The 13,323-nt window shown below is 38.8% G+C and overlaps 1 protein-coding gene across 1 annotated transcript; it reads right to left on the reverse strand.

The window, feature by feature from the left end:
- Positions 1-3,207: 3,207 nt before the first annotated feature.
- tspan2a (tetraspanin 2a) lies at positions 3,208-12,532 on the reverse strand. The gene is made up of 8 exons (XM_053316290.1): positions 12,401-12,532; positions 9,682-9,784; positions 4,797-4,894; positions 3,995-4,069; positions 3,803-3,895; positions 3,642-3,713; positions 3,380-3,463; positions 3,208-3,273 (listed from the first exon to the last, which is right to left on the reverse strand). Exons 1-8 carry the CDS (start codon positions 12,467-12,469, stop codon positions 3,208-3,210), a joined length of 660 nt encoding a protein of 219 aa, XP_053172265.1. The 5' UTR covers positions 12,470-12,532.
- Positions 12,533-13,323: the final 791 nt, after the last annotated feature.

The following is a 13,323-nucleotide window of genomic DNA, read 5'->3' on the forward strand; positions in this document are numbered from 1 at the left end:
TGCAATGCATTCATGCTGTGTGACTGAATTTATTGACTGAATACTTAGTGAGGCTGCATGAAGGATGATAAACAACTACAGAAAACGGAAATAAACATCTATACTATGTGGGGCTATCACTTTGTCACAGACACTGAAATATTAGACTAAGCTAAGATGATGGCAGTCTTTCAAACAGGGGCAACATTATATAATATGTATTGGAATAGAAGTGTCAACTAACATACACTTTTCTGATATTTCATATTTTTGGAAGCTATTGAGGAAAATTGCACTTTGACAATTATATAAGTCCAGATAGCTGTTAAAACACATCTCCAACCCACCTGCCCCTGTGTGCAGAGACTACAACTCCTGAAGAAGACCCTCCCCCAACGTTATATAAGTCTACCCTGCAGGCCCCTGCCTCCACCCCTTTTTTCTCCTCTAACTGCTACATGCAGAACAAAGAAGGAACTGTTGCAAGTTTCAATACGTACTCTTCACCATTATAATATCCTGTATACGTCTGATAGGGCATGTATTACTTGAAAGTTCAAGACATTATTTTGTATAGCATTAAGCTAGATTGCTGTGTTTTGTCCTATGTTAAGGAAGGAGAGGAAACATGTCATGAATGTGGATTAATGGTGTGAATTTAAATGATAACCAACTTTTTAAATTTGTAATATTTTCTAATATTTCCTTTGTATAGGAAAAGTCATCCAACATTGAAGTGTTCAGCCACTAAATCCACTGCTGATGCAATAATAAACTGGTTAAATGTGCATCTACAGCTGTTTTTGTAAAAGTTTGAAGCACATCTTGTGGCTGATTAGATGGAGTTACTCATTGTGTCTGTAAGTACATTTTGTATCATAATTTGTGGACAAATTTGAGATGCATGATGCACATTACATACAGTACTATGTAAAAACTTTAGGCACTAAAAGTAAAGTGAAGATGCTTTAAAAAAAACAATGCAATACATAGTTTTTATTCTTCAGTTAATTTTAAAGTTCAGTAGAGCAAAAAAAAAAAAAAAAAAAAGCACACTTTAAAACAGCTCCACTCCTTTTGGGTATACCTGCACATAGGTACTTGGCAGGTTAGTTGTTTCAAGCATTTGGGAGAAGTTGCCACAGTTTTTTTCAGTGGATCGAGGAGTCTCAGCTATTTCTGTCTCTTTGTGTTATCCCACACTGACTAGATGATGATAAGATCAGGGCTCTGTGGGGGCCAAACTATCTGTTGCAAGACACCTTGTTCTTCTTTATAGTTAGTTCTTAATGACTCTGGCTGGATGTTTGGAGTTATTGACCTGCTGCAGAATAAATTAGGGAGCGATCAGTATTGCGTGATGGATGACAACAAATGACAATAAAGTAAAAGGCAGAATTACAGTTCTGCATTGATAGCAGACACTAAGTATTAAATAGTTATAAAATGTGCAATATATCATCAAAAACAGTAAACGTAACATTACAGAAAAAGAGTAATAAGGTGCACAAGTTAAATGAGAAATAAATATACCTAATACAAGTGTGATAAGAAGCAATATTTGTAAATGTGGTGCAATGGTGTGTCACACAGAGGTGAGCTGTTGTGCAGTGTTATGATGAACAGTAAAAATGATAATGTGTGGTATCATTTCTGACAAAGAGCTGAATGAGTGTGTTGGATAATGAGCTCCTCTGTCTCTGTAGTGTCATGGAGAAGGTGGAGAGGATTGTTCATGATGGAGAGCAGGTTGTTCAGTGACCTACTATTCCTCACTGACTCAAATGTCTCCAGGCTTCAGCTCACATTTAGGAGAATATAATTACTGTTGCACCACTTGACAAAGTTATCTACTATAACTATAACCTCATTTTAGACATTTACATGTGCATACAGATGGCACGTGTAGATGAAATTGCTCAGTGAGTCTCACTGTGCTGAGTGTCACATGACAAGATCTCGTTTTTTTGCATTTGCAAATAAAGCTCGACTACAGTGTTGCACTGAGCTGCTACTTTGTACCTCCGCCTTTTCATGTCTGTGAGTCTGCACAGAGCTGATGTGTTCAGGAAACTCACCGACCACATTTACATTTATGACACTGCTGCTTTGTGACACCATTACAAGAAACAGCCCTGCAGTTCACACTCTCAAAATGTGGGAAACAGAAACCAGACAAACATCTCAATAAAAGCACCCAATATTTTTATTAGTGTTAACAGTGTGACATAACTATATTATTCTATAATTCACATCTTATTGGCACACCAACAAAATTTACATCCACAATAATTCACACAAAATGCAAACTAGCTCAATGTTACAGTTCACACATGCTCCAGAAGAGCTCAGGATGTCGGGTTACTCCTGACCTTTCAGATGAATTTAGAGATTTACAGAGTGGCAGTTTATCATCAGACCTTTCCTAACCCTTTGGGTTGATATCATGTCTACACTTCCTCTATTGTGCTTTAAAGTATAAATACTTGAATGTGGTGGCAATGAACAAGCAAGTAATTATGAACATATTCAAATCACAAGGAATAGATAAGTAGGAGAGTAGCTGAGAGGCTCGACTGTGTGACTAAATAGGCACATAATGGAAATGTATTCTGCAGTCAGGCTAGTCCTCAAAACATTTAAGCACACAAATTATGATTGGCATTAGGCCAATAAATGACAAAAAGGGTGACAGAGGGCACACAATAAATAATGTTAATAGCAGATGCATAAAATAGGTGTCCATATTTACAGAAATACTCCTCAGTCACAACATTACTGTGTCTAAGAAGGCTTCATGTACTGTGTTGTAGACTCCATGGAGAGCCAGCAGTGTAACAAAAAGACGTTAAAAAACAGGAATGTCACAGAGTTGTGCCAAAAGCGAAGCATGTGTTATGGATAAGAAGAGAAATGAATCAGTGTTTCAGTGCTGGTGGAGTCGAGAGGAAGGTGTAAGGATGATAATCCAGCGTATCGTGTTGAATTTGGTCCGTGGGATTTATTGTAACTCTCTCTCTGTCTTTGTGCTGTTCAGTCAACCTCCCCACCAGATCAGTCCGGACTATGAGAAATGGCTTTAAAAATGTAACTTTGGTGTTTCCCTTCTTATGCAGACGGGTTGATTATGAAGGGTTCAGTGAGCTTGTAGTGGGCTTGCTGGTCAGGGTGGCAGTGTGTGCGTGTGCGTGTGTGTGTAGGGTGGGTGGGTGGGGGTCATCTCATCAACTATATAACCTCCCTGTTGTTCCTGATGGCACAACACAGGACCATACTGAAGATCATTCCTATGATCTGAAAGAGATTTTAAAAACATGTTAAAACATCTGTGTAGACTGACAGAGGAATGACTATGTTGGGTTTACAAGCTGTAGACTTCATATATTTTGTAAATTCTCACCATTACTCCTGCAATACCAATCCCAGTGAATCCAATAATGTGCAGCCTTTCATTGAAGAAGTCGGTTATTGCAGTCAGACAGTCCTAAAACAAATAAAACACTCAGACATTCATACTAATAACTACAGTTACACAACCCTGCTGTGAGTTATTTTACATGAAAAAGGATCAGTGACACTTATGGTAATTAACACTTAATTGCAGCACAATGGTCTTATACTGCCACCATGTGGGTGTAAAGTGTTGCTGCAGACAGGTTTACCTGAGTGCCCTCTGGAACATCTGCACACAGAGTAGCAGCAGCTTCTGATGTTGAACCTCCACAGCAGTTCAACTGTAAATGTAAAACATAACGTGCAGGTTTAAGGCATCAACTGTAACCACATGAAGAGGGAAACTACACACAAGCCCAGCTTTACTCACAGATTGGTGGTAAATGAATGCTATTGCGGTTTCATTTGAATTGGAGACGTCAGAAATGGAGCTGCTATAAAACTTTTGGACTTCCTCAACAATCTGTTATTGATGAAACATAAAACAAAAAAATGGTTACTTAGTGAGTTTTTAAAAATTGAAGAGACAGCTTTTTGATAAAAAAACCCAATAAAACTGCACCTGTTCCTTGTTTATGAATCCAAACACGCCAGCAGCAATCTCTGCACCAAAGATGATCAGCAAGCAGGCGAAGAACTGCAGAACAGGAGACAGGCTTATTATTGCATTCAAAAGGAGACCATCTGTCACAAAGAAAAGCTGTGAACACTTTGTACCTCTATTCAGCATTTATAAGCACTATATACATTTAATAAATAGTTAGTCAACACATTATAATGAAGTGAATAAATGACAACATAGTAAAACACAACAGTTAAAATAATACAAAATATGTCTCCACTGAACACATTATTGACAAACTGTGGACAACCTGAAAACAGCAGTTGGCAAAATCATTGTTTTGTCAAATTACCTAATCATAAATATATTGTATTTTGGTACTAATTATAGAAAAAAAACAGAATATCCATGAAAGGAAAACTTAAAACTTCACTTAATTAATTAATTATTAATTCATAATGAGATACAGTATTCTCCCATTCTGCTGAGTTGTGTGCTTCTCCATAAACAAATTTCACATTTTTGCATGTTCAGCTGACCTACTTTCCACACAGTGAAAAGAGTATTGGTTACACTAGCAATTAATTGGAAGTGTGAACAGTATTATTCCAATAATAAGCAAAAACATATAATTATTTCAATAAAACATAATTTTTTCAGAAATCAGGGGTTATCACTAAGAAATCATATTGGTGCAACATTTAACTTCAAAATGCCAGTAAAGAAACATCAAAAAACAACACTGCAGTGCACAAATGATGCCCCGAGAGGAGACACGGCACCTTTGAACACTTTAACTCACCGATGCAAGAAGACACTGAGACTCACGTACAGCCCCGAAACAACCAAAGAACCCAACGATCATCATTAACCCTCCTGCACCAAGAAGGATGTACACAGCTATGGAGAGAAAATAAGATAGAAAAACAAAAAGAGATAGATTAGAATGAGGAAATTCTGCTTAATGGGAAAAGTCTCAAATCTAATGATATTGTCTCTCTCTCTGTCACATGACTGCAGTTCAACGCTTCAACTGAAGGTGGCAGCATGGTCCAAGTGCTTTCAGCTCTTTGTTGAAGCAGAATTTAATGAAAGGACTGTTGTTGTGCTTCACTACCAGCAGAAACGTGTAGGTTGAAACTCCTTTAGTAGCCTAAAACCTTTGAACTGCTTCCCACCATTCAGTCTGATTATCAGCGTGCTGCTTTAGTGCAGCCACATGTGAATTTGAAGCTTTGTGTGTGGAGATGAAAGACTGAAATGTCTGAAATTCACTAAATCCCTGACATAACTTGATACTACTACAGGCACTTTGAGTTTGTTTGGCTTTCTGTTTCTCTGATCACATTGCATATTACTATAGTATAACATTATGAGTATAATATTACATCTGTCAACTTAGAATTGGTCAGTAGTGGCCATTGTGTCTGAGTTATGCAAGTTAGACAGAACAGACACATAAATGCCTTGAAAAGTATTGATTCTGAGGTCGCCCAGGGATTGTAGAGGCAGTGTAATATGTGAAACTGCTGCCAATAAATACCTGTAGTAGGCCTTCCTATCTGAGCGCTATATAAAACACTGCACAGCTGCAAATAGCTGGAAACCATCAGAAACAGGGTTTACTTTTTTTGATATGCTAGTATATTCAGGCTTTGTGCATTTACAGTCTTACAAGGTAAAGCAGCAGAACAGATGCTACGTTACTGGTAAAAAGCCAAATCAAATTTTCGGGGCTCTGATTCCTGAGAATTAGACTACAACCCTCAACCGCCTGGCTCCCAACAAGCCGGGATGTCGTCACCTCCTCTGCTCCCAGCCCTCGCTACCGAGCCCTCTACACTGTAACTGTACACCAGCCCTGGTCCCTGAGGTCCATGCTAAGGGCCTAATCAGTGACATAGACAGCAACCACTGCAGCAATTTAATTAATCCACATGGGAGGGGATGCAAGCTGTTGTTTTCCTGCTGTTGAACAAAAGGGGAGGTAAAGACGAGGCCATCCACGGTGAATAGACCGCAGTGCTGAAGGGAACTGGAAATGAGGGATGCACTTCTTCAAACAGTGTCTGTGTTAGCAATGGAAAATATAATGAGCCTAGACAGCTTCTATTGTATATACAAAACGTCTAAACTGAACTGATCGTAGCTTGTGATGTTTTCACTGAAGCACTTCCTCTGAGTGAAACCGGTGATCTGTAGCAGACAGTGGGAGGAGTAAACTTCCTCCTGATTGAAACTGGTAGCAGTTATCAGTTAGAAATACAAATTAGAGAGTGCATTTGTATGTTTCTTTCTGTCTATAACTTTTGCACATGCGCACATCACGGCTGTTTACCGGCTGGTGCACGGGGCAACAAAGGTGACAGAATGGAAAATGAATCATCCACAGGGAATGCCGCCGCTTTGCCTTGTTATGGTATCACTCTGTTTAGTCTCATTGCTCGGGGTGCATGTAGGCAGCCACCACTCTGCTCCAGCAGCTCGCCATGATATTTACTTTGTTGCTATGGTTCCGCCGTGATCGATCTTCATGAAGGATCTTACAGATATGTAGATAAATTGACAACTTTGCATTAGGTAGTGTGACTGTTGCTTCTAAACAATAAAGGCTGTTCAAGATCACATCAACTGTTGTGCACCAAATATTCAGAATCAGATCTTTTATTTAGGTATATGGAAAAATACCTGCATTATACATTTTAGAGTTACCACTAGCTAAATATATTTCCCATTATGCAGCGTGTCCCCTTTTCAGTGTTTTACTACAAATTATTCATTATTATTACTAATACATTAATGAGTAAGACACACTTTAATGTCATAGCTGTAAAGTTTTATGTAATCGTATGAATGATTTGTATTTAAACCTCAGAAGGATTTTTAGAAATCTGCTTATTCGTTTTCTTGTTGATGAGCGTCGGTGAGAATATTGCGATCACTTTCATGTCTGCACAGTAAATATGAAGCTACAGCCGGCAGACAGTTAGCTTAGCTTAGGAAAGAGGAGGAAACAGCTAGCCTCACTCTGTCGACAAGCACCTCTAACAATCAGTTAAAATAACTTTGTTCATAACAGCAGCAGCCACTTCCTCGAGTCCAGTCGTTGCTGTTGTGAGGTTGCCAGGCAACCAGCTGAGACTCTGGGAAGTGATGGAAATAGTCCCGGAGTGAAAAGTGCAATATTTGTTTCCGAATGTAGTAGAGTAGATGTGAAAAGTGATATACAGTACAATATCAAAATTATACTTTCTAAGACTTCCACAGCAGGTTGTCTACTAATAGAAAAAACAGCGATTTGATCCCTGTCTCTCTCTTCCAGTCTGCATGCTGTGGTGTCCTTGGGGAAGATACTGAACCCCAAATTGCTTGCAAAACATCAGAGTGTGACTCTGTGTGTGAATGAGTATTAGATTAGATCTTCCAGCCTCTGCTGTCAGTCTATGAATATATGTGTGAACGGGTGAATGTTGACACGCAGTGCAAAGCGCCATGAGAGGTCAGGAGACTTGAAAAGCTCTATATATGTAAATGCAATACAGTTATCCATTCACTTGAGTAAATGTACAAGTTAAAAAATGTGTGTGATTAAGTTTGACGTAAACGGAGGAGCTGCACAATATTTGCATGTCAAATTAAACCAAACTGAACAAAAATTATCACACCTGTGGTAGTTTGCATGGACAGACAGATTGTGAGAATATATATTTTAGCTGCATAATACTTCTCTTCTACTGTGTATGATGACATTAATATGCTGTGTATGTTCTGTTTTATATTTACTGTAACATTTATGTTGCCTTCCCACTTGAAAAATTTTTTTTTTATTCTTAATCAGATCAGATAATTGTTATATGTATATGTATATATATATATATATATAAGAAAAATAACTTCCCTTATGATCTCTTTTTTTTTTGTCAGTGTCTTCAGGATAAACTCCTGTCACCTGCCCCACCCAGCCTGCTCCTTTATCCTGAGGGAGGCAGCCAGTTCCATGAAAGCACAGCAGAGAGCTGATGAAGTGAAGTCACCATTTTAGGTCATGGTCTAAACGGGAGTAACAAGAATAGGCTTCATTCTAATCATCAGCGCCCACAGCGAGAGCGAGGGAGCGAGAGAGGGCCTATTGTAGGGAGTACTGCAACACTACTGAACACTGAAGGGTGTTTGTCTTATCTATTGTATCTTTTAATTGTCTTCTGTGTGTTTTATTGGGATCTTAGCAATCAACTCTTTCAAGATTGATCAAAAGATACCTTAGCCTGAAGTGCTGAGAACTAATGAGATGTTGTAATGCAGAGATAGAGCTGTTCATTAATCAGATAAAAGCTCTGGAGTCCATTTGTCACCACTTGTGCATGTCTGATTGATTGATTTGTTTTATTCCAGGAAAAAATCAAACTCAAATCAATGTTTTTAAACACAAGCAATTCCCTCCATAACGCCAACACTAACACTAATTGTGCCTCTCAATAATCATTTGACATGTCGTCATTCCCCATGTGGCAGAGAGAAGGCGGGGCGGGATCTGCACTTTTTAAATCAGAAAACTTTTGCCCCTAAGCAGACCTGATGGTTGAAGATATAAGTAAAGATTAAAACCTTTTAGAATTGCCAGCTTCATTTCTGCTTCGTGCAAAAGAAGCAGGGAAACATCACAGTGCCTGTTAACCATTCATCATCTCTCATTCACACCTGCGGCCCCTGAACAGGTCTACAGTAAGTTGGCGGAGGGGGTGATGATTACATCATAAACGCTGATGTCAGTGGGCATGAAGTCTGACCCTGGCCTGTGTACTCTGAAAAGGAGACTGATTAAAGAACATACTGAAAGTTTGTTTTTACACTTAATTTAGTTTTCTTTTACCCCTGGAAGCGATATATTATTTCTTTGAGCTTGCTTCATTATTGTCATCAGTTTCGCTATACTTGTTATAGCAAGCAGCTCAGTCCTCCTTATTAGCATTTATAAGGAGCAGATGTTTAATACGTGGTTTATAAGACACTATAATGTAGTTATAGGCACAGGAAAAGACATTTTGAAGTGTTTTTTAAAGTACAATGTTTGTCAGCATTTACACCTTCTCCTATGAAGACATATTATTGCAACAGTATTTTACTACATTGCCATTCATCATCTGTTTATACACCAGCCTCCACATATAGATGCCAAAAGGAGGAGTTATAATTACTGATAAATCCATTAGTAAGCACTTATATCTATCGATTTGTGCTGATACAGAACTGCATTATAGAGTGTGGTATTAAATGATTGTGTATTCTGAATGTTAAAAGGATGAAGTGAAGTTCTACCAGATGTTGAACTGTGGTTTAAAGCTGTAAAGAATAATAGATTGACAGAAAATTAGTCGGCAACTATTTTGATGCTTGATTAATTGTGTCAAGTCATTTTTTGAGAAAGAAAAAAACACATTTGGTACAGAACAAAACAAGACATTTTAGGGAACTTTTCCACCTTTTACCTTTTTTACACCCAATGATTAAACCAAGAACATAATGGACAGATTTATTGGTAAAGAAAATAACATGTGACTTGCTCCCTCGTCGTATCATTAACACAATCACAAGAAATTAGGTTCATCACTATGCTCGACTCAGTTATCTTGAGTCGTGTTTCATGTTCTGTAGATGTGAACTGAGGTGTTGCAGAAACGGTCACGTACCTATGAAGAAGGTGTCGGGGGCTTTATCACTTGTCAAGAGCTCCACTGTCTGCGGGTCAAACCTGAGCCAAAGTCCCACAGCCAGCACCAACAAGCCTGACAGCTGAGGAATAATGGAAATAAGATCTTATCACAATTAGACACATCATCTACGGGATAATACTAATAATTTTAGAACAACAATACACTCATTACTTGACATATGTTCCTTGTTTTTAGGCTTAAGATTAAGATTCTGCAAGTGGCGCTCTTCTCTTCTCTTTGTCTCATCAGTAAAGTGGCTATTGATGCTCATTGCCTGCTTTTCTTCTGTTTGTTCTAAACAAACTGCTGCCAGAAATGTTAATGCATCACCTCTTGAATGACTAAAGGTTTTTCAAAGAATCAAACAGCGTGAGAATTTTCAGACTAGACTGTGCGAATGTGTGGCCAAATGAACGTGTTTCGATTAAATTAAGTTAGCTAAAGCATCTTCTCTGTTTAAGACAAGGATCCATTTTTAGTGGAAATACTATATGCTGAGGTAACACTAAATTAAAACAGGATGTCAAGTGTGACGTTCTTGATGAGTTCAGTCACCATCTGTCACCATGAGAAAGTTAATCTTCACGGCCTTCAAGACACCTAAAGAACATGTTTTGGTTTAAACCACCATGTGTTATATTTAATCAAAAGACAGGTGAGTGGTTTTCATACTAAATGTGTACAGATGCATCAGTGTCGAAGTTCAGTTTTTTAACATAAAACACATCTAAAAGTGAAAAAATATTAAACAGGTTGGATAACAATAAACCACATCTATCGTTTATATCTTATATTTCAGACTTGTGAGCAAAAGTAAAGTACAGCATAGTCAAAATCACTTTAATCTTTAAACCTCTGTGAACTCAGAAAAATTCTTCTGAAATTCTTTGAACATATCTATAACCAAACCTGTCTGTTTAGTCGTTTATTAAGCCTCTTCTTTCTATTCATCAGGCCCCAGGAAAGGGAAGTATCTGCTGGCAGTAAGAGTTAATATGATGATGGAATAGGCAGCTCCTGTCTCCATATGGGCCTTCAAAGTATCATATCTGAACGCCAGCATCACCATCAGCATCAGTGGTCTATCTCCCATGGTGCATTTCAGCCACAGGCTGTGCCAGCCTCACAGTGCCTGGGTGATGTAACTCACGCTGGCATTGGCGGCTTGTTGGCTCTGCACCCCAAAATGACAGCGTACTGTACGCCCCTTTTGGCTCGGACCACAACAGCTCTGCTTTCAGTCCCCAAACTCCTGAACAAAGAGGATGCTGTCTGTTTGGGTGACACTACTTTGGACACAAGTGATCGTCTTACAGAGCGGAGATGAGCCAACGCCACTGTCTAAACCCATATATACTGTATCATCTAGCAGCAGGACATGAGAACCCATTGGATACAGTTACATGAGTCTATAGCATCTACAGCAGGACCAATTAGCCAGTTAATCAATGAGTCAATTAATACAAAATAAATCGTCAACTATTTTGATTGTTGATAAAATGATAAAAGTAATTTTTCGAGGCAATATGCCAAACACCACCCAGTTCCAGCACTGTTATAGTGCTTTTCTTTGTCTTATGTGATGTTTAATGTTTATAGCTTTTGACTTTGGGCTGTTCGTCACACTAAATAAGCTATTTAAAGATGTCTGCTTAGACTTTTCACTATTTTCTGACATGTAAATGAAAATAATCCCCTCCTTTTTATAGCCCAAAAAGCAACTTTCATTTGACTGGTTACATTAATAACACTGTGTGATGCAATGGCAGATCCTACAACCTTAGGTGAGAGAATGAGCAAACTAAATTGGCATTTGCACATTTCAACCAGATGTGCACACCCTCATATAGACATATATTAACAAGACCAGACATAACATCCATAACGTCAGATGATAAGTCTCAGCACAGCAAAACGAAAGTGATTCCATGGTTGCCTCTGCTGCCAGCCGGCGTCACTAGTAACCTTATCTGAGTAAACCTGATGAAGCATAACAGACAAAAACTAAAACCTCCATGATGTGCCTAAAACAGATTAACACAGTCTGCAGAAAGAAAAAAAACAAAACACCTCCAGACTTGTCACAGTAAAGTCACAACACAATGTCAAATCATGAGAGGATCTGAAGAGTGGGTGTGTTGGAAAAGTTGCAACACATGTTATGTACGTGCTGCAGTGTGACTATTGTACACTAAGTACTACATAAGTCATAGGAATATTAAAAGGTTTAGTGTTTTTGGAAGGTCTTTTGTGATCTATTATAATACTAGTGATGGTAAACATTTCAGAGATAGAAGATGGTTTCAGCACTTTATAAATTGCTTAACTGACATGAATGAAAAGAAGAAGAGTGGTAATATAATTCAGGATGTGTTTGAGAATGTGGAGGAGTCAGAGTTGTGTGCACACAGCAGATAGATAAAGGCAGTCTGCACGATTACATTATCACTCCCAACTCCAGTTAATATTGAAACCAGGCTGATTAAAAACCTTGTCAAACAAAGCCATGAGACAGCCTGTGCCTTATGTGTGTTTAACATGTAAACACTGCAATAAACTGAGACACTGACATATGAAAACAAAACCTGATAATCCATCTCTAACAAAAACACACATAAATATCACCAGACTGCTCAATATATGTGGGTAAAATGAATACATATACATTTGCAACCCGTTTGTGAAATGGACTTACCCAAAAGATGAAGTTGAAGATGAAAAGCAGATATTTCACGCATTTCATCCCTCCTTGCACTTTGCTCATGATGACACCTGATTTGTCGATATCTCCGATCTGAAGCGCGATGCCCTCTGGACACGAATATTCTTCAAATCCTCGCTTCTTCTTCTTCCAGCTGGACATCAAGCATGCAATGATGAAGATAAGAGCTGCACCGCTTCACCCACCAACATCCATCCACACATGAACACATGCGCACAAGCTGGCTGCACGCTGTCTTGCACCGCCCATCGTCGTGTGTATCTCTCTCTCTCTCTCTCTCTCTCTCTCTCTCTCCCTCTGTGTTTGTGTGTGTGTGGAGGGGCATGACTTAAGCCACTTTCGGGGACACTAACCAGACATTACACCAGAGTTTATTTGGGATATTTTGTGCAACTGGGGGCAAAAGTAATTTCCCTAATTGGTTAAAATGCAGATTTTGGGGTCAGTGGTTAAGGTCAGTGTTAGGGGTAGGCAAGTAGTGGTTATGGTTAGTAATGGTAAGTCTCCATCAAACTAATGTAAGGCTATGTACATACTCCAAAAGTGACTGACTGTTTTACTGGGAAGTTGAACTGGGGAGCCAAAGGTGACATACATCCTATGCAGCTCTCCATTCCCATAATACCCACTAAATTGTTTTTGTGTCTTATTGTATAGTATGCCAATTCCAGGATTTTAAGCATCTGACTACAAAGTTCTCCTTCATGGAGGTTAAGGTCAGGATTAAAGTCAGGATCAGGGTTCTAGTCCCCAACAGGGGTTAAGATCAGGATTAGGCAAGGGGACATAAACCAGATTTATCAGGAGCCTGATTTGTGGGCCTGTGATGAATGTTAGGATAAGGATTAGATCAGGGTTGGAGTTTGGTTTAGGCAAGTATGGGTTAGGGTAAATCT

Source organism: Scomber japonicus, chromosome 3, assembly GCF_027409825.1.
Source record: "Scomber japonicus isolate fScoJap1 chromosome 3, fScoJap1.pri, whole genome shotgun sequence".
In the NCBI taxonomy this organism is placed as follows: Eukaryota; Metazoa; Chordata; class Actinopteri; order Scombriformes; family Scombridae; genus Scomber; species Scomber japonicus.

Bases quoted from the DNA above. Each gene is read 5' to 3' on its own strand.
- tspan2a (XM_053316290.1), bottom strand. From the start codon at position 12,469: ATGAGCAAAGTGCAAGGAGGGATGAAATGCGTGAAATATCTGCTTTTC. The intron at 3,896-3,994 runs GTGCAGTTTTAT...CATCAATAACAG, and splicing joins GATTCATAAACAAGGAACAG to ATTGTTGAGGAAGTCCAAAA. The intron at 3,274-3,379 runs GTGAGAATTTAC...AATCTCTTTCAG, and splicing joins TTGGTATTGCAGGAGTAATG to ATCATAGGAATGATCTTCAG.